At 42.9% G+C, this 22,207-nt stretch overlaps 1 protein-coding gene across 1 annotated transcript in view; it reads right to left on the bottom strand.

The window, feature by feature from the left end:
* The window catches only part of AHCTF1 (AT-hook containing transcription factor 1), a 113,327-nt gene that overhangs the window by 77,597 nt on the left and 13,523 nt on the right, over positions 1 to 22,207 (bottom strand). Inside the window, exons 2-5 of the mRNA XM_074990039.1 lie at positions 18,009 to 18,135; positions 17,296 to 17,549; positions 2,905 to 3,085; positions 618 to 825 (exon numbers count right to left, since the gene is read on the bottom strand). Of these exons, the coding sequence (XP_074846140.1) occupies positions 618 to 825; positions 2,905 to 3,085; positions 17,296 to 17,549; positions 18,009 to 18,129 (764 nt within the window). The 5' untranslated portion in view covers positions 18,130 to 18,135. The remainder of the gene's footprint in view (positions 1 to 617; positions 826 to 2,904; positions 3,086 to 17,295; positions 17,550 to 18,008; positions 18,136 to 22,207) is intronic.

Below are 22,207 nucleotides of genomic sequence, written 5' to 3'. Positions count from 1 at the left end.
GCGGCGAGACGTCGAAGTCGCTAACCTCATGAGGGGATCGGAATAGCGCCCTACTTCAACGTTGAACGTCGAAGTAGGGACCGTGTAGACGATCTGCATCCCGCAACGTCGAAATTGTGGGGTCCTCCATGGCAGCCATCAGCTGGGGGATTGAGACACGCTGTCTCTCCAGCCCGTGCGGGGCTCTATGGTCACCGTGTGCAGCAGCCCTTAGCCCAGGGCTTCTGGCTGCTGCTGCTGCAGCGGGGGATTCATGCTGCATGCACAGGGTCTGCAACTCGTTGTCGGCTCTGTGGATCTTGTGGTGTTTAGTGCAAGTGTGTCTGGGAGGGGCCCTTTAAGGGAGCAGCTGGCTGTTGAGTCCGCCGTGTGACCCTGTCTGCAGCTGTGCCTGGCACCCTTATTTCGATGTGTGCTACTGTGGCGTGTAGACGTTCCCTCGCTGCGCCTATTTCGATGTGGTGCTGCGCAACGTCGATGTTGAACATCGACGTTGCCAGCCCTGGAGGACGTGTAGACGTTATTCATCGAAATAGCCTATTTCGATGTCGCCACATCGAAATAGGCTACTTTGACGTAGGCTTCACGTGTAGACGTAGCCGTAAAGACATACTTACTCCTTCTTCAGAGTTTTCATGTTCCACAGTGAAAGATAGCCATCTGAGAATCCCACAACCAGCTGATTGGTCCTGCTTATGTAGCACAGGGTAGTTACAGCTGTTCCTGATGGACTTAATAACTGGAAACAGAGATGTCGTCCCTCTCTGGTCACTGCTTCTCTTATTTGCGGGATTTCAGCAGGGATCCCAGTGATCACTTCTAGATCTACATAAACAAAATCATGCAACATAAGAGATTACAGTCTTCAGCTTTTTCAAGACAGATGTTAAGAGTTTAGCATCATGCTATCCAGTAAAAGCTTCTTTATCTAACATGTTGGGGGAATGAGAGTTACCAGTAAATGAAAAGCTCTTGTTACCTAAGAGGGAGGCAGTTTGGGTGTGCCAGGGGACTCAAGGAAGAACACTGAGGCCCAGGAGAGGTTTTGGGGTTCTGGATTGGGGGGCAGGGTGCTCATCTTGGGTGCCTCCCAGCAAAGAATAACCTCCTCCTGCAGCTCCTGGCAGAAACTGTTAGAGATTCTGCAGGCCACTGATACCTCACACACTGGCTCCACTGTTCCCATTGACTGAGAACTGGAGCCAACAGGAGCTGCGCCTCTGCTGGGAGCAACGTGGACAGGATACTGCCTGCGGAAAGCTGCCCTAGGTGAGCACCCCCCAGATCTGGCATCACAAAACCTCTCCCATGGCCCAATCCCTCTGCCACACCCCAGACCCTGCAGTCCTGCACTATACATCGCCGCTTTCAAGAACACACGCAGAGCCAGGCAGAGACCCTGCGTGCCCTGTGCCAACTAGATAAGATGCACTTTCTATGAGGATTAGAAATATTGGTTTACAGTTTTCCAGTTGGTACTGGGGCCAAGTAACAGCTATCACTGTATTAAATAACACCCTACTCTGTTAAGAGTGCAGTTTATGTAACATTTTCAATTAGCATTTATATTTCAAGTTTATTTTAAGAATACAGAAATCAAACTGGATTAGACAGCAGTCCATCTAGATTGGTACATTCCAGACAAAGTTTCTTTCTAGGCACTGCCAGTCAGGGTTTACTTATGCCACAAGAGTTTATTTAGAGCGCTTGAGCCCATTTTCAAAAGTGACCCCAATTATGAAGCCACCATGAAATCTCCATAATAATGGAACACTGGATGCAATTGGGAGATTATATACAGCCAGGTTGCAACATTTGCGACTTTAAGGTTTGCGAATTCAGTTATTCATGAGCAGCTGCCGTCTCCCCAAGGCCAGGAGCGCCGGTGGCCACTGCTTCGCCAGGGCTCCAGGCGTGGAGTACCAACAGCCACCATGTTCCCAGGGGTCCAGGCAGAAGCGCCGGCAGCCGCAGCTGCACTGGGACCCCGGGCAGGGAGCACAAGCAGTGGCTGCCTTGCCAGGGCTCCAGGCAGGAGCACTGGCAGCCACTACTTCGCTGGAGCTCCAGGAGTTGAGTGCCAGCAGCCACCACCTCCCTGGGGCTCCAGGCAGGAGCACCAGTGGCCGCCGCTTTGCCTGGGCTGCCGACGAATGATATTCGCAAAATTCAACATGCACGAGGGTTCTCAACACCAAACCCTCATGAATGTTGCAACCCTACTGTACATCCAAATGCACGTGGTCTTGTTTTTTTAAATTAAGGCTTTACACTGTGTGCTTCTCCTTTCCTTCAAGTATGAGAAGAGGTAGCTGTGTTAGTGTCTTCAAAAACAACAGGAAGTCCTGTGGCACCTTATAGACTAACAGATATTTTGGAGCATAAGCTTTCCTGGCAAAGACCCACTTCCGTCTTTGCCCACGAAAGCTTATGCTCCAAAATATCTGCTAGTCTATAAGGTGCCACAGGACTTCTTGCTGCTCCTTTCCTTCAAATGTCCTGACAGTGTCATTTTAATGTAAATGAAGCATTTAAAAATGATCACCTAAAAATAAATTCAAGATCATAGCTAGGCATTTAAGTGTCCTTCTTTCATCAATGTCAAAGGCAAACTTCCATCACCTCTGGTGATGTAGGATCAAGTTATGCATAAAAATATAAGAATCTAAATTCAGGCTTTTTTTCCCCCCAAAAATAGAAGTTTTGGGCTTAGCAACTAGAAGATTAGAACGTCTTTCAAAAAATGGATTAGAATCTCACCTAAAAACTGATGCTGTCAAGTAATCCTCTAGAATGCTTATGTTTTATCAAATAGAAAAATGGAGTGCGCATTCCTCATTTAAGAAATCTGAGCTCTTACTTCTCATCCAGGAAATCTGTGTGAATTTGAAAATGATAATTTACCTGATGCCTCAATTTCATTCTGACTACATGACAATTCATCCAAACAAAGGTCAATCAACAGGATATGACCAACATCAGTAACGACAGCTGCCACACCGAAAAACCATCGAAGACTCTGATGCAAATGCTGAGTGCTGACACTTGCTCCGCCATGATTAATTATGGGTTCAATTGCAGTTACCTGTAAGAAAACTGTATGTTAATTTTTAAGCAAAGTGGCAAGTTATAAATATTAAAGTTTTGCAACACAGTACAGGTTGAACCTCTCTAATTCAGAATGCTCTCATCCAGCAATGTCCATAACCTGGCATTATTTTAGTTAGCTGGATGACCACTTCTCATAGGTGTGGTCAAGTTTGCTGTGATCCCATGAAGTGTTTTGTTTTGTTTTTCCACAGCCACCAGTCCTGCCTTTTATTGTGTCTGTTATTTAGCTCTAATTCACCCCTAAATGTCTTCTAAGAGTTTAGTTAGCCTTGGAAGTGTTGGTAATGCTTCTAGACAATACCGACCATCCCATGTCTGACAAATTTTCTCATTCAGTACCTGTCTGGCAACCTCAGGACCTGACAAGAGAGGTTCAACCTGTACAGGTTAGAAGTTGGTATATTAGGAATATAATTATTTCGTTCTTTTCATGAGATTAAAAGGCAAAACATATTCTCGGATTATTGTTTACAAAAAAATGTATAACACTGAACTGGAGAAAGAAGGGAGTCTATTACATCCTCAAACTTTTTTAGAGGAATGTCCTAAGACAGGGTGAGCAAACTGGGGGGGCAGGCCCAATCAGCGAGGCATGAAATTTTCTAAGGTGGGGGGGGGGGCGCGCACAGTATGATCAGTTGCTGGGTCTCAGGCTCATCCTTCTCATTAAAAATGTTCAACTACGTTACTGTTTTTATCTATATATATATATATATATATATATATATATATATATATATATATATACACACACACACACACACACACACACACACACACACACACACAGTTTTTACATTCTGCAAACTTGTTTTTTTTAACAGGTGCTGAAAGCTTTTTTTCATATGAACATAACAAATTTCCACAGGTAGTGGAGGGCCCTGCTAACTGCATGGATGAAAAATGGGGCCTGATGCAAAAAGTTTGCTCATCCCTGCCCCAAGATAGCAAATTACAATTTTTTCAGTTAAATAAAAATGCTCTTTAAATGGTGATCTTTAATAACTGCAGCTTCACCAATGTCAGTTACCTGTTCGAAAACCAACAATCATCATAGGCAAATTTACATTCTAAAAAAAGTTTTATAGAGATTCAAAGTGCAAGATGATTTTGTCTCAGCTAAACTCCTGATGGGTAAGGTTTCTCAAGTGATGGATGGTACCTTTTCTGTGAAATATAAATAGTATTTGCAGTATAAATCTCATGGAATTTTAAGTGTTGTGTAAATTATGTCATGTAGTGATTAACCTGCCTAGAAAGGGAAGCCATTTTCGTTGTACAAAAACATTCTCACAAACCGTTGAAGGCAATTGTCAGGATAAGATGATGTAAAACATATATGTTGCACTTGTTTAGATAAAAAAAAACAACAAGTCAGAGGGAGTTTGAAATAAGGTCTTATTAAATGCACATACCAATGTACTTTTGAGAACACTCAGAGTAAATCAAGCCTGAGCTAATATTGTGCCAATACTGTGATCCCTCATATGCAAAGCTAGGCAGGCTAAACAGTAAGAAATAAAATGAATTACTGGATAACGAATACCCTTTCTCTAGTTAACTTCAAATTAAAAATGTGACTCCGGATGTGCTAAAGTGCATTCCAGTAAAAAACTCAATGCTACACTACAATTTCAAAGTAAGCAGCCTTCTGCATTAAAACTATACCACAGCATAGCAACATATACTACCCCTTGATTCTCTCATGAATTAGAATCTAAGCATAGCACACACTGAAGAAATAATGTAGTGTTCTGTGTAATAAGGTAATGGTAATGGTAATATATGGGGCTCTACCAAACTCACAGAGCAGGGGGTTCTACCACATACCAGACTCCTGTCACTAGTCTGGCACAGGCTGGGGAGTGATACGAATTTATCTTCCCTGCAAAGGAGGCTCCCTGAGCCAGGTCAGACCTACCTCACAGGCTTCAGGATGGCAGTCCAGAAGTGAGGGTGGTTGTTAGCTCCCTGACCCAGGAGGGACTTGTTGCCTCAGATGTCTGACACCCAGACCTGACCAACAGCTTGAAGCTCCAGCTATGAGCCCCCAACCCCGAAGAGAGGCTGCCAGGAAAACCCTGACCAATGGTAAATATCTCCTCTCCCATATCCTGTAACCCTCACTTCTGTGCTGCTGCTGGCGCTAGCTATAAGGCTGTGTGCCTGGCCACCACTTGCGGCTCTCTAGCTGCCCAGCTCTGAAGGCAGCACCCTTGCTAGCAGCAGGGCAGAAGTAAGAGTGGCAATCCCACGACCCCCTCTACAATAGTTGTGCGACACCACTCCCCCATTACCCAATTTTGAGTCAGGACCCTCCAGGGTTACACCACTCTGAAATTTCTGAAACCATGAAACTGACTTTATAAAATTCTATCACTGTGAAATTGACAAAAACGAAGTATGAATTTCATAGGGTGCTAATGACATAAGAATAAGCTATGAAGTTTTTTGCCTCAGGTGTTAGAGAGAAAAAAATCTGGAAGTCACAAGGTACAAATGCAGTGAAGCTGAAGGAGTAACTTAGGTAGAAATATATGCACTCTGGTAGTGCACTAAAATCAACAGCATGGGTAGCAGTACAGATTAGCCATCTTACACATTTACATAGGGTCTGAGATGAGATCATGCTGGAGAGACCAGAGGTCCCTCCCCAGCCTGGGTCAGACTAGCGACTGGAGTCTGGTGCATGGACAAACCCACTCCACCACCTCAGCAACCTTGCTACTTTTCACGCGTTAGCTCAATCAAAGTTACTGTAGGAAATGACACCACCAATTCCACTGCAGAAATACCCTTAGACAGGGTTTACTGTGATTACACGGACACGGAATACAACATTCAGGTCATTCACAAGAATTCTTAATCTAGCAGTATCAATAGCAATTTCAGTTTCAATCTGTGGCTCCAGATCTCTATAAATCAAGACAAGGGATTATCAACAAATTTAAAAAATGGATTAAAAACCTCGTTCATTCAGTCCTACTAGCAGCAATATAATACAGAGGTATAGCAAGCATCCTACTGCAAAACTCACTTTCTACAAATGCTGTTTCTGGTTCTCTCTCTTTATGTAGCTTATTTCTTTAGCATCTGGCTGCAAATAAAAGTCCTTTTGTTTTGTTTTAATATATAATTTTCCTAGCACTTTCCCGGTTTCAACTTCATTTTTGCACATGGGGGCTTCTGAAAGTGTATTTTTTCCACTGGGGTTAAACCCAGGGTTTGTGTGTTTCCCGATGACGTTGCCAAATCTTATTTCAGAAACAAGCACACAAATGAAAACATTCCACAGCTCACTGAATGTTACTCTCCTGCTGTCATGAAAGTTGGAAAAGTTTGTGAAAATGTTTTCAAAACAATCATTTAGAAACACTAAACTTGTGTATCAGTGATGAGGTCCATTTTGAGAATCCATTAATACACAATTGTGAAACAGCATGCCCGGGTCCCTGCAGCAGCTGTTAAATCTACAATGGACATCCCAGGTTAGTGAGCGGACCACAAGCAGCTTTCCATATCAATTGTGGTCTCCCAGGATAAGGTAGTTTTGCTAATTGTGCTTGCGTAGTTAGAATTCGTGGGATGTGCCAATTAAACCACAGCAGTGCTTTCATTAGACACAGAGAGAGCACATTTACAATCAATGTTCTGTGCAGTCAGCACACAACTCACTTCTGGTGCCCTTGCTTAATATGTATGTCACTGGTACAAAAATAAACACTGACGGAAACCAGTGGAATCTGGCAACCCGGTGGAAGAGTAACAGTAAACAAAATGTCTTGTGGTCCATACACAGAACCCTGATGGCCTGCTTATGACCCACCAATGCCCTAGGCACATGAATGACCACAGAGGCTCTGCTTGCAAGTGCCACCCCCACAGCTCCTCCTGGTCAGTCCCCAGTCAATGGGAGCTGCAGGGCCAGCACATGGATAGGAGTAGCATGCAGAACCTCCCTACTTGCTCTGGTGCCTAGGAGACACCACAGAGACCTGCAAGCTGCGTCCAGGGGCCATATGCAACCAACACAGATAGGGAGCCTGCCTTAACCCTACACCTCAGGCAGCAGTGGGAGGATGGGGAGGAGTGGATGAATGGAAGGGGAGGAGTTGATAAGCAGTGTCTGCAGACCCCCGGAGTTCCCTTGTGGCCTCCATGGACCTCAGTTTGAAAAAACACGCTACATCTGCATTTACTGCTCAGTTCTCTTTAAAACTTCCTCTTGATGACTCGCCCCTGCCATGATACCTATGGAACCATACTTGTAGTTAATAGCAAGTATCAGAGTGGTAGCCATGTTAGTCTGTATCTGCAAAAACAACAAGAAGTCCTGTGGCACCTTATAAACTAACAGATTTATTGGAGCATAAACTTTTGTAAGCAAAGACCCATGCATCTGATGAAGTGGGTCTTTGCCCACAAAACCTTATGCTCCAATAAATCTGTTAGTCTATAAGGTGCCACCGGACTTTTTGTTTTAGCGAGGCAAATGATGACCTACGACAGGAGTGAGCAAACTTTTTACATGGGGCCCCACCTTTTGTCCCCGCTAATTGCAGGGCTGCCGCCCCCGCCCCCCCCAGACAGCCCTGGAAGCTAGCAGTGGTCTCCCAGAACTGATGCACTGCACTCCCTCAGCAATGGTGGTGGCAAAGGCCTCAGAGGTAAGTGACAGTGGACAAATCAGCTTTCTGAATGCCACTTTTTCTTTTGAAAAGCTTGGCTTTTATTTTCAGTTCATTCAAGAAAGAGAGACCAGCAAAAATGTTTATAAATCTGTTTTTAACAACTGGACCCATTTCTCTGATCCTGGCATTAGAGAGGTTGATAGTAATTGTGCTAGCTTTGTACCTTACACTACTTCTTACTGCAAGGGATTCTCAGCAGCAATGAAACTTTAACCAAAATATGTTCTGATCTCTTTATATCAGACTCAGAAGCTTTGAAGCAAACCCAGCCCAGGGTGTGCCTCAGGGAATTAAGTCTGAGCATGTCTTGTAAAACTGGGGCAGGCGGAGTGCTCTGGGAAGCTTGGCGGCGGCTGCTGCTGCTGCCTTCCCCAGAGGAGGGTCATTAATCAAGTTGCTCTCCTGCAGCTATGGCCACACCCTTCTCCCAGGGGAGAGGGTCAAAGCAAGCTGCTGCTGCCTTGGGTTAAAATAAATAAATAAATAAATAAATAAAACCCAAAACACAGGACACAGCTCTCGACAGAGCTCAGTGTAAGAGGAGCAGAGGGGCTCCAGGGAAGGTAATGGAGGCTGTGGGAGAGGGGCAGCCTGATCATGCTGCACCCCTTACAAAATTTTACACTTCCCCACTTTGTGCATCCCTTACCTATGACCAGCCCTCTCACCTTGCCATCCTTTCGCTAGTTCCTTAGTCATACTAGCTTGTCCCTTGCTTACCCAACCTGAATTTTAAAGTTCCTTTTTTGAAAAGCCCAATCTTGGCGGTCGCACAGGAACGAGCAGGCTTTCTTTGTCACCCTCCCCTTTGTGAATCTGATGATGGCTGACCAGCCTGTGTCTGGAACCATAGGTCTTCGCACATAAGGGCCAGTTTTTGCTGCTCTTTTCTTCTTCTTCACCTCTCCTTGTCTGCACTGAGGCAGGACTTCTCAAACTGTACCACCCTCCTCCTCATGGATTATCACTCTCAACTGGGGACGATCCTGGGTAAGGTTTTCCTAAGTGTTGACATTTTCACGTGGGCCTTCAGCGTGTCCTCTGGCCTCCAACACTCCTCTGTCGGCCGTCCAACTCGGAGAATGGAATCTATTTTGGGAGGCGCTGATCAGCCATCTGAACCATGTGACCAGTCCAATGAAGTCACTGATGAGTGATAATGGCTTCAATGCTGGTTGTGTTCAACTTTTCCAGGACACTGGTGTTCATGCACCTATCCTCCCAAGAAATATTTAGGAATCTCCTGAGGCAACATTAATGATGTTGTTCACGTGCTTTCAAATTACACTTGTATGTTATCCAGGTTCTACGTGCATCTCGTAGCACTGAAACCACTGTGTGGCATACAAGGAGCTGTGTCTTGACATAGATGTCCTGGTTCTCGAAGACCCTTTGTCTCAAGTGGGTGAAAGCAGAGCTCGCATGGCTCAGACGATGCTAGACTGCCACATTAACGTCAATTTTAGCAGAAAGATGACCTCCGAGGTCTGGGACATGCTCCACATTTTCTAACAGCTCTCCACTGACTTCAACAGAAGGTATATTAGACTGTCCCATCGACAAGGGCTGGTGGAGCACCTGGATCTTTTTGATGTTCAGCGTGAGGCCAAGATTCTTGTATGCTTTAGCTAAGGCGCTTAAGATGGTCTGAAGGGCTGCAGGAGAAACAGCAGCAACCATGTTGTCATCCACATACTGGAGCTCCATGAGAGAGGTCATGGAAGTCTTGCTTTTAGCCTTCAGTCTCCTGAGATTGAAAAGCTTCCCATTCGTTCTATAGACAGAATTTTCGTGCCATCTGGAAGCCTGCCATCAACAAGGCTAAGGGTCATGGCGATGAAGATCCAACAGGGCAATGAGGCAGCCTTCTCTGACTCCTGTTTCGATCTCAAAGGGATCGCTTTGGGATCAGTTGTTGCTCAATGCTGCAACAATCATTTGTTGTGGAGCAGCCTCAAGGTGCTGGTGAATTTTTTGAAGCAGCCAATCTTTGAGAGGATGCTCCACAGGGCACTACAGATGACTGACTCAAGTGCTTTGGTCAGGTTGATGAAATTCATGTATAAGGCTTGGCTTTAATCATGACATTTTTCTTGAAATTGCTGGGTAATGAAGATCATGTCCACTGTTCCTCGGAATGGTGGGAAGCCACACTGGGATTCTGTGAGAAATTTCTTCTGAGTGGCAAGAGTCGGTTTACAAGGATTGAAACTAAGATTTTTCCTGCCGTTGCCAGGAAGGAAATGCCACAATAGTTTCCAATCTGACTTGTCGCCCTTTTTGAAGAGAGTGACGTAAGTGTGGATCTGAACCCTCACAGCATCTGCTCCATATCCCAGATCTTGAAATTCAGGAGGTGGAGTTGTTTGTGGAGCTCTGGCCTGCCTTCTTTGAACACTTTGGCAGAGATTCCATCTAGGTCAGTTGCCTTATTGCTCTTCATTGCTTTGATGGCAGCTTGGACCTCATTCAGGGTAGGAAGCATTGCAAGATTGTCCCTAGGTAGTTTCAAACGGATTTGGTCAAGGGATTCTAGGACCATGGTGGAGGGGCAATTCAAGAGCTCCTTCCAGTGAGAAACAATGGCTTCTTTGTCTTTCAAGAATTGTTAATCCTCCTAGTAATATGATTTGGATACTTTCTTAATTCAGAAATGTTGTTTGATTTAGTAACAATTTACATTGGTGATAAAACAATTGGTAGTTGCTAGACTAGTGAAAGCTTTCTGAATGCAGACGAAACCACTGTGAGAAGGGTACCCATGCATCAAACATGCCAATGCAATGGAGGAGGAACTGTGACCTGAACACCTAGAAAGATCTCTATATTTCCAACAACAGCAAAGGTTTATATAACTTAGGCTACATCTCCATTAGAAAAAGTAAGTTGACCACAGGTACGCAATTCTAGCTACAGCAACTGCATAGCTAAAAATCTATGCATCTGTGTTTGGCTAACTTAGCTGTCTATACTGGGAATGACAGCCATCAACTTTGACCCATGAGGTCAATTTTGCACTCCCATACTAGACGTGCGAAATCAAACCCTGGAAGATCGACCCTGAACAGGTGGCAGCTTGGACCTCATTCAGAGCAGGAAGCATTGGTTGGGGGTTGATCTTCCAGGGTAGTGTAGACATAGCCTAAGTTCATTAATGGGTTCTTTGTTTGCACTGTTATAGTTTTTCCTCTTCACTCTTCACACATAAGATCACTGTGACAAATTACAGGAATTAATTACAGAGGAAAAGCCATATTAGGTAAGCAGAATATTTTTAGTTGGCAACACTATGTAGCAGGTGTAATGAAAAAGAAGTTGGTACCATTGCAACTGTCAGTCACTGGTGCCATAGAGACTTGAGGTCCAGATACTCGTGCCAGTGCCAACTTGGTGCGGTCCAGTGCCGCCAGGCTGTTCAGTTCTGCTCTGTGTTTCAGTGCCGCCAACAAGACAGATTTCTTTGTCTTGGATTATTTTAGTGGCAGAGCCAGACACACCGTTGCCACCACTTCCTCCCTCACTCATTCTCCCTTTGGACAGCCCAGGAGAGATCAAGTAGGAGATGTCCTGGGCCTCTTACGCACAGCTGCTTCAGAGGAAAGGGCTCAGCGCTTATGCTGACTGCCATTATGAGCAGGCTCCAGGACAGAAGACTGGAGGAACTGTCAAATAAAATCATCCAAAGCCACATCTCCCTGTCTCTGCAAGCCTGGGCAGTTAACTTTGAGCAGTGAGGACATTTTTGAGGAACACATCCTTCACCCAAACGTCAAATGCAATGGGACTGCCCATCAAAGGCCGGCATTGCCTTGCGGTATGAGTCACATTTTTTGAATCTGGTCATGCACAACATGGTTACACAACTTCAACGGGCAAAACTACAACTGTCACTAAAAACTACTATTTTTTATTTTTTTTTAAATGTAGAACAAGTCAACAGTAAACAACATGTAACAAGGGAGTCCATTAACTCTGGCATAACAGCAACAAGAAACTGTATAACTAATTTCTCTTTTTTTTTTTTTTTTTTTTTAAGAGCAAAGAATGAAGCAGCAACAGGAACGAAGTCCAACTATCAAGAGGAGCAGGGAAAAAGGCACTTTTTCCTCAAAAATGCTGAGGAGAAGACAGAGCTTCCATCTACAGCTGCTAGCAGTTGAGAGGAACTGGCTGAGACTGGACAGCGCACATGATCAAAAGAGCTCCAAGCAGAAGGACGGAGCTCACACGTGTGATCCGGCTGAAAACAGCTACGGAAGATCTCCGGTCCTCAGTGCCAGAGTAAGCCTGATACCTAAGGTGGAGCAGCCACAGGAACACTCGAAGGAAAGTTAGCAGCAGGTGATCAGGCAACTCTACAAACACCATTCAATATTCCCTGAACCACAGCTTGAAAACCTCTGGTTTACCAAGGGCAATACTACCTACTCTCTCATTTTTATCCTGTGGGAGAGGACGCATTGGGACTCAGCTACTGAAGGAAGAACAGGTTTTGGGGAAAAGGCACGCATTCGATTCTCTTTCAGTCCTTCTGTTCCAACTTATACACTGCTCTGATGGCACATTATAATACTTCTAACAAATTTTTGTTCCATCTCAGCAAGCAATAGCTACAACTTTCTATTTACCTGCTTCCTTAAGAGAAGACTGACAGAAAATCAAACCCAATAGAGCAACTTCAGATGGTTAAACCACTTGGGGCAAATGTTTAAAAAAGTATCATCTCAAGTCCAAGCTGCTTTCTTTTTAGATTGATGCTATTTACTTTCGCGTACTAATCAAGCATGTGGGGAAGACTTTCAAGAAAGTTGTGCTTCCCACTAGTTGAAGATACTTTAATTTGTGAATGGAAAGATAATAAATTTGCTAATGCCTCCTGCCTCATTCCAAAATGCAAGAGAGAGCTCAGAAGCCTGAGTACACTCTCATGTTAGCTAGTCTGAGATTTTAAGGGTATGGTTGTAATTTATTTACAATATAAACATTTTTAGGATTTGGAAATCCATTATAGATAGTCATTTTATTATAAAATCTATTAAAATATATGTGGGAAGGGGGCCGAAAGCATATAAGGTGTGGTTGTTTTTACACTTATACAAGCAACTATCTTTCATTCTCTTCTACTCACAGAACCACAGAAGTGTAGGATTAGAAGGGACCTTGAGAAACTGTCTAACCATGAAGTCCTACTAGGCGTCTACTACAGGTCCCCTAGCCAGTGGAAGAGGCTTTCTTTAAACAGCTAACAAAATCATCCAGGGCCCAGAATTTGGTGGTGATGGGGGACTTCAACTATCCAGGTATATGTTGGGAAACTAATACAGCAGGGGACAGACTGTCCAATAAATTCTTGGATTGCACTGCAGATAACTTTTTATTCCAAAAGGTTGAAAAAGCTACCGGTGGGAAGCTGTTCTAGATTTAATTTTAACAAATAGGGAGGAAATTATTGAGAATTTGAAAGTGGAAGGATGCTTGGGTGAAAGTGATCATGAAATCAGAGTTCACAATTCTAAGGAAGGGTAGAAGGGAAAACAGTACAATAGAGATAATGGATTTCAGGAAGACAGATTTTGGTAAACTCAGACAGCTGGAAGGTAAAGTCCCATGGGAAGCTAAACTGAGGGGGAAAAACAGCTGAGGAGAGTTGGCAGTTTTTCCAAAGGGACATTATTAAGGCCCCAAAAGCAAGCTATCCCACTGTGTAGGAAAGATAGAAAACATGCCAAAAGACTGCCTTGGCTTAACCAGGAGATCTTGCATGATCTCAAACTAAAAAAGGAATCGTATAAGAAATGGAAACAAGGACAAATTACAAAGGATGAATATAGGCAAACAACACGAGCATGCAGGAGCAAGATTAGAAAGGCTAAGGCACAAGATGAGCTCAAGCTAGCTACAAGCATAATGGGAAACAAGAAGGCTTTTTACAAATACATTGGTAACAAGAGGAAGACCAAGGAGAGGGTAGGGCCATTGGTCAGTGAGGAGGGAGAAACAGTAACAGGGAATTTGGAAAAGGCAGAGATGTTTAATGATTTCTTTGTTTTGGTCTTCACTGAGAAATCTGAAGGAATGCCTGACAGAGAATGCTAGTGAAAAGGGTAGGTTTAGAAGCTGAAATACGGAAAGAACAAATTCAAGTTTACTTAGAGAAATTAGATGTCTGCAAATCACCAGGGCCTGATGAAATGCATCCTAGAATCCTCAAGGAGCTGGTAAGAAGAGGTATCTGAGCCCCTAGCAATCATTTTTGGAAAATCGTGGGAGACGGAAGAGATTCCAGAAGACTGGAAAAGGGCAAATATAGTACCCATTTATAAAAAGGGGAACAAGAATAACCCGGGAAACTACAGGCCAGTCAGCTTAACTTCTGTGCCAGGAAAGATAATGGAGCAGGTCATTGAAGAAATCATCTGCAAGCAATTGGAAGGTGGTAAGGTGATAGGGAACAGCCAGCATGATTTTGTTAAAAACAGATCATGTCAAACCAATCTAATAGCTTTCTTTGATAGAACAACAAGCCTTATGGATAAGGGAGAAGCGGTGGATGTGATATACCTAGACTTCAGTAAAGCATTTGACACGGTCTCACACAATATACTTATCAATAAACTACTCAAATACAACTTAGATGGGGATACTATAAGGTGGGTGAACAACTGGCTGGATAACTGTACCCAGAGAGTAGTTATTAATGGTTTTCAATCCTGCTGGAAAAGCATAACTAGTGGGGTTAAGCAGGGGGTCTGTTTTAGGACTGGTTCTGTTCAATATCTTCATTAACGATTTAGATATTGACATAGAAAGTACACTTATTAAGTTTGCAGATGATACCAAGCTGGGAGGGGTTGCAACTTCTTTGGAGGATAGGGTCATAATTCAAAAGGATCTGGATAAACTGCAGAAATGGGCTGAGGTAAACAGGATGAAGTTTAATAAGGACAAATGCAAAGTGCTCCACTTAGGAAGGAACAATCAGTGTCACACATACAGAATGGGAAAGGACTGCCTAGGAATGAGTACAGCAGAAAGGGATCTAGGGGTTCTATGATTCTATAACACTAGGACCGGAAGGGGCCTCGAGAGGCCGTTGAGTCCAGTCCCCTGCCCTGACGGCAGGACCGACCACTATCTACACCATCCCTGATAGACATCTATCTAATCTGTTCTTAAATATCTCCAGCGAGGGAGATTCCACAACCTCCCTTGGCAACTTATTCCAGTACTTGACCACCCTGACAGTTAGGAACTTTTTCCTAATGTCCAACCTAAACTTCCCTTGCTGCAGTTTAAGTCCATTGCCTCTTGTTCTCTCCTCAGAGGCCAAGAAGAACAAGGTTTTCTCCCTCCTCCTTATGACACCCTTTAAGATATCTGAAAACCGCTATAGTGGACCACAAGCTAAATATGAGTCAACAGTGTGATGCTGTTGCAAAAAAAAGCAAACATGATTCTAGGATGCATTACCAGGCGTGTTGTGAACAAAACACGAGAAGTCATTCTCCCACTCTACTCTGCGCTGGTTAGGCCTCAGCTGGAGTATTGTGTCCAGTTCTGGGCACCGCAGTTCAGGAAGGATGTGGAGAAATTGGAGAGGGTCTAGAGGAGAGCAACGAGAATGATCAAAGGTCTAGACAACATGACCTATGAAGAAAGGCTGAAAGAACTGGGCTTGTTTAGTTTGGAAAAGAGAAGATTGAGGGGGGGCATGATAGCAGTTTTCAGGTATCTAAAAGGGTGTCATAAGGCAGAGGGAGGGAACTTGTTCTTCCTTGCCTCTGAGGATAGAGCAAGAGGCAATGGACTGAAATTGCAGCAGGGGAGGTTCAGGTTGGACATTAGGAAAAAGTTCCTAACTGTCAGGGTGATCAAACACTGGAACGAATTGCCAAGGGAGGTGGTAGAATCTCCATCACTGGAGATATTTAAGAAGAGGTTAGATAGATGGCTTTCAGGGATGGTCTAGAAAGTGCTTGGTCCTGCCATGAGGGCAGGGGGCTGGACTCGATGGCCTCTCGAGGTCCCTTCCAGTCCTACTCTTCTATGATTCTATGATTTTGAAGCAGGAGTAAGTAGACTTGTATCTTCCCTGACAGACGTTTGATTAACTTGTTCTTAAAATCCTTCAATGATGTGATTCTACAGTTTTCCTTAGAAGCCTATTCTAGACATTACTTATTTTTATAATTAGATTTTCCTCATATATTTAGCCTAAGTCTCCCTTGCTGCAACTTAAGTCCATTATTTCTTGTCCTACTTTTGGTGAACAGCGGAGGACAGCAATCAACTGTTCTCTTCGTATCACCCCTCAACATATTTGAAGATTTTGTGCCCATCTAGTATTCTTTTCTCAATACTAAACATGCAGAGTGTTTTTAACCTTTCTTCATAAAAGGTTTAAGAAATCAGAACTATCATTTTTGCTGCTCCCCTCTGTAGTCTCCAATTAGTCCATATCCTTCTTAAACAGCACGTCCCATTTTGGGTAACACTCCAGCTGAGATATCAACAAAGCCACACAAAGACAATTAGATATGACACTCCTTTTCACATGCCCCAGCATGATATTAGCCTCTTTCGCAAAAGTGTCACACTGCTGGTGCATACTTAATGTGTGATTTACTATAACCCCAAGAACCTTGTCTGCAGTACTACAACTTAGACAGTTATTCACCAATTTGCATTTGATTCTTCTTTCCTGAAAGTAATACTTTGAACTTGTCTTTACTGTACTTCATCTGGTTGATTTCAGACCAAAATATCCAATTTGTCATGGTCATTTTTCACTCATCCTCTCCTTCAAAGTGCTAGCAACTACTACCAGGTTGGAGTCACAGCTAGGAAACCTGCAGTATCTTCTTCTCTAGTACAAATTTTTTTTTAACCTATCAGCCTTAGTTAAGAGACAGCTGGTACCTGCCAACCCCAATTTTGACAAAGACCAAGTCCGCCATGTATTGTAAGTTGATTTTTTTGCCGCCATCAACATAAAAGTGATTAGCAACTTAAACTAGCTCATGGACTGCAGAGGAAACCCTCCTTCAGCTGTGGGGGGCAAGACTGTCACAACCGAGATGGTCTCCCAGGATAGAGTAGTTTAGCTAATTATGCTTCCATACCAAGAATTTGCAGGATGTGCCAATTCAACAGTAGCACCACTTTGACTGGATGCAGAGGGAACACACAACTTTCACAATCAATGTTGTGGGCAGTCAGAATGAGCTCACTTCACACGTCCTTCCTTTTCATGTGCGGGACTTCAGCCACACCGGTAAGAAAAAAAACCACATGGCCGGAAAGCAGTAAAACCTGACAACCTCATGAAAGTGCAACAGTAAACAATATGTCTTGTGGGCCACAGGCTGAACCAATAGGCCACAGGCAACCTGAGATGCAGGTTGCCCATCACTGGTACAAAGCCTTTCTTGAAACAGAACTCTCTAGCATACAACAGATTAGAAGCTTTGCTTTTAGATATAAAAGTACATACCCTTCCTGGAAGAACAACTGCTTTAACCACTCTTGATACTCCAAAGTCATACAGACAGAGAACACTCCCTTCTGTTTCTTCCAATCCCACTAGCAGTCCAGTTCTTTTCTGCCAGAAAAATTCCTTCACCACAAGGACAGTGGGTGGCTGTTCATTTACTCCATTGAAACGATATGCAGACAGTCTTTCTCCTGTGATGCAGTTCACTATCTCAAGCTGAGGACCACATGACAAGCAAGCCAGCCCATTTCTCCCTAAACAGAAGTAGGGGAAAAAGGTATTTGTACAAATGATGAACACAAGAGGACTCATATGAAATTATAAACTAGTAGACTGGTATAGGGGTGAGTTCACCCAGAATAGTCTAGCAAGGCACACACAGTTTAAAACATATTAATGTTTTAGTCAGACTGTATGAGCATGCACACATGTTCACACACAAAATAACTAATACACTTCATGTTGTAAAATAATGTAACAGAAGAAGGGGACCGACAGAGCTAGGAGTGAGTGGGTACCGGATTACAGGTAACAGCTTATATACGGCCCTTTTTTCGCAGAAGTACCTCAAAGCTATTGATAACCTGAACTAACGCATTTTAATGGACCCAACACATTTCACAAGTATCACTCCTGTCTGTATTTAGATAACCCACAGTTACAAGTAATTTTTAATTCCAATACAACAACAGACTTCAGAGAACAATTATTACCTCCAGCAAACTTCCCACGAAGTACTGATTCTAGTGTTATCTCATCTTCTCCAAGTGCCTGAACAGTAACATCTGGAAACTGCAGCAGACTGCTTGTTACCTGAGCTGTTAGGTCTCGCATACTTCACTGTAAATAAAGAAATATGTAAAATAAATGTACTTAGCACCTAAGAAACCTTGACATTTTGTGAAAGTTGTCAGTTCCATGTTAAGTTGTCAATTCCAAATTATCAGTTGTTCTTTCCTTCCTGTCCAATGGTAGCAAAATATTCTCCCTACATCTTCCTCTTAAATACTACACACAAGTACGAAGTAGCAACATAAGCGGCCCATTTTGTAAATTTTGGCAACCAATTTAAATCACCATTGGGTAAATATCAGGAAACAGATTGTCTTTCAAACCATTTTTCTTTGACCCAAGAGCTGGAATATTGATCTGGTGAAAAAAGAACTGTCCAAAGATTTTTTGATTTTTATAAAGTGAATATCTTCTCTGTCCCCTCACTCGCTGATTAGTTCCCCGGGGCAGCCTCGCAGCTGAAGGTACCCCAGGCAGGGCCAGAGGAGCCCCTCAGCCCCAACTCAGGGAGCTAGCTGAGGCATAGAGTTTATAAATAAGCAAAAAACTTTAATGCTATAAAACCATTTGTCTCTGTCTACATCAGCTGCTCAGTGCACATCTCATTTTCTCAGCCACTCACTAGTATAGTCAGGCAGGAATAATCAGGCCAACTGGTGAGTTCACAGAGTGGGGTGCAGAATTTCTTGCCTTCAAATGCCTGTGAAGTCATCGGTAAACTACTGCTAGGCAACAGAACTAATGCCAGGTCCTGTCTGGTAAAGTAAATGAGGAAGAACTTAAGTCAACCACTTGGTAGTAAAAACAATTAATAATTCAATTCACCATCAAGCATTTGGGGTGTCCCCTTCCCTTAATTTTATAGTTTGTTTTGGCAGTTACTACAGATTGAAACCCTTGACTAGCAACATCCATTGTCCTGTCGGGCAATGGATGTTACTAGACCACAGGTCACCTGAATCAGAGAGCTCCAGCCAGTTGGGAGCTCCATCTGGAACCCTGCAGCAGGGAGCCAGCGGAGAACCCGTCTATAGCTCAGAGCCGCATCAGCAGCCCCATCAGCATAGGGACCGCAGCCGGTGCAGGAGAAGCCCCGCCCACAGGGAGCTGGCTGGGGCACAGAGCCCCAGGCGCAGCCTCGCAGCTAAAGGTACGCCAGACAGGGCCAGAGGAGCCCCTCAGCCCCAACTCAGGGAGCTAGCTGAAGCATGGAGTCCTGCCAACAGCATCAGGGACCCCAGCAGGCATAGGACCCCCTCTCCAGGCAGCCTGGAGGCCTGACCTCCCCTCATCCAGTAAATCCCCTTGTTGGGAGCCACCCAGGTCCCCATGGTACCGGAGGATGGAGGTACAACCTGTACCCATCATGTCAGAACAGAACAAGGGCCTCTAAGAGCCTCCTGAATTCATGGATGCTGACAGTTAGCTCATCAAGTCTTCCTGAAATTCCACTGTATCTGATGTAAATCAAGAGAGTCTTCCACAAAAAGATCACCCAACAGATTACCAAATTTTTGCTTTTAGTTATAGTATTTATATAATTTAATAGTTAAAAAAAAAAAATCACATTAATGATAATAAATCTGATGCTAAGACTTCCTCCTCCCCCCTTTAATGACAGAATCAGTGGTCCTATTATAAATCTATACTTGGAGATAACTCCTTATCGCTAAACTGATTTGAGGAAATAACAATACAGTAAACTCTTTCACACCCAGCAGCCCCAGGACTGGGAGGTAGCTAGATAGTCAAAAATTCTGGATAATAGAACAATACCTAAAAATGCATAACACTGAAGAAAAACAAGATGAGATATTTACAAACAAAAAATGTTATGCAGAGTGCTTTATTTATTAACAGTAGTATTGTACACCGTAAACTTATACCATATTTGCAGTATTTGTATTTACTGTCACTATAGTATAATTACAGAAATTGTAAAAAATATTTATTTATGGTTAAAATGTCGGTTATTTGAGAATTCCAGATTTGAAAGAGTTTACTGTACATTTCAGAATGGATCTAGTAGAAAATAAACAGATTAAAAACTCTTAGGGTAACAAAACCTACAAAATAGTCCTACTCTAGGATCATACTAGTAAAGGGCTTGATGTTTAGAACCACAATTTTCCAGGAGCTTTTCCTTTTAACTCCTTTCATAGTATTCTGACAAGCCATGCAGAAAAAAATTAATGTGGTACTTTGGGACTCAAACAATACTTCAGATTCTTTGGAAGACTCACCTTATCAAATTTCAGAGGACAGCTTTATCTTACAGCACAGGAAACTCGTCAGTTTCAAGAAGACCATACAGTCACATGGACAGAAATAAGCGTCTCTGTTTCCAGCAAGAAACTCTCTATGGAGGAAACTCTCAATGTTTTGATATAATAAATCAGAGTTTGACTGCACAGAAAGAAAAGATGTGCTACCATAAGGACTTCAGTCTCACTGACAAACTGAAAGAATCATCCTGACGCTAAAGTTCTAGTACTAAAATTCTAAAAATAATAGAGGACACTTGCTTAACTGAAGAAGTACTGCAACCAACAAAGGGGACGTCTACATCAGACCTCATCTGAGGGATAAAGAGGAATTGATATAGAATTGAAAACTACTGGTGGCTTTCAAGTGATTATGGCTTGATCACGTTAGTTAGCTGCACAAAGAATAAAATTCAGACCAGTTGTAAAAAATATACACAAACATACATGTGCATATTTTAAGAGAGCCAGCTGAAAAACAGTCTGACTTAAGTAAATTAGGAGAAAGAATTTAAAACAAAAATGTGAGTGTCAATGGGGAACTATCTAAGAATAGTTGCTAGAGATCCCAAATCCCACAATAACTTGATCAAGAGAGAAGGCCATCCTGATTAAATAGCCAGCCTGCCTCAGAAGGAAAGTGAACACAGACATAAATTAAAATAGGTCATAACACAAATGGAAATTGATAGTAATGAACATTAATCTGAGGCTAGGAATTAAAGAAAACTGATAAGAGAAACCAAAGGAAATGAACAAAAATCTACAGCAAGTAGAATTAGTGACAGTGAAAAACAATTTTTGATTTGTACCAGGAAGAAAAGGAATCTAAATAATGGTACTGGGCCCCTTACGAGATTGAAATAGTAGAACACTTCAATAGTAATGCAAAAAAACATCTTCAATAAATATTTAAGTTCTGGATTTGCGAAAAAGTTAGGTGCATTTACATCCTATAATGTCAATATACCTTCCATCCTAATAGTAACATGCAAGATGCTTAGCAACAGCTGTTAATAACCTCCAGGTTTAGATGAGCAGATTGAGATAACCTACATGCAAAAGTTTTAAAAGATGTAACTGAGGTGCTCTGCAGTCATTTAATGTTGATTTTCAGCACATCTTGGAGCACCAAATTCCAGGGGATTAAAAGAAAATTTGTGAGCAAGTATTTTAAAAGTTTAATTACAGGCCTGTCAGCCTGACATAGAACATTGACAAAATAATGCTGATACGGTACTCAATTAAAGCAGAGTAATATAATTAATGGCAATTGAGATAGGTTTGTGGAAAATAGCTTTGGGCAAACTAACTTGACCTTTTGTGAGATTTGAGTTTAGGTGACAAATGATAAAGTATATTACCTCCATACCATAACAATTCTGGCACTGCATAATATTTGATTATCTAGAACAGGGATTAGCAAACCTCAGCACAGGTGCCACGAACGGCATGAGAGACAATTTTCCTTGGCACACAAGGCAGGAGCTCAGGCCTCCCCTTCCTTCCCCCATGCAGACAGGAGCGTGCTCAAAGCCATGCTGCCTCTGAATTAACAGAAGACCAGCTAATGCTACCAACCCACCATTTAACTGGTAACGCTCTACATTTTAACGTCGCTAATAGTCCTGCTTACAGCAGCTTCGTTAATAAATTAAAAAGTATCACCAGTACTCCGCCCATACATGGAGATCAAAAGGTCAAATTTCAGCACTCTGCCTCAGAAGGCTGCTAACGTCTAAACTAGAATACAAAATCCACACAGTACACAGAAAATGGAATAAAAACTATTCGATAGATCTGGAAATGTAACTAAACAGGGAATCATCACTGCGTTCTGGAAGAGTTTCTCAGAT

This window comes from Carettochelys insculpta, chromosome 3, assembly GCF_033958435.1.
Source record: "Carettochelys insculpta isolate YL-2023 chromosome 3, ASM3395843v1, whole genome shotgun sequence".
NCBI classification, from domain to species: domain Eukaryota; kingdom Metazoa; phylum Chordata; order Testudines; family Carettochelyidae; genus Carettochelys; species Carettochelys insculpta.
This window is presented reverse-complemented; position numbering and strand designations above follow the sequence as displayed.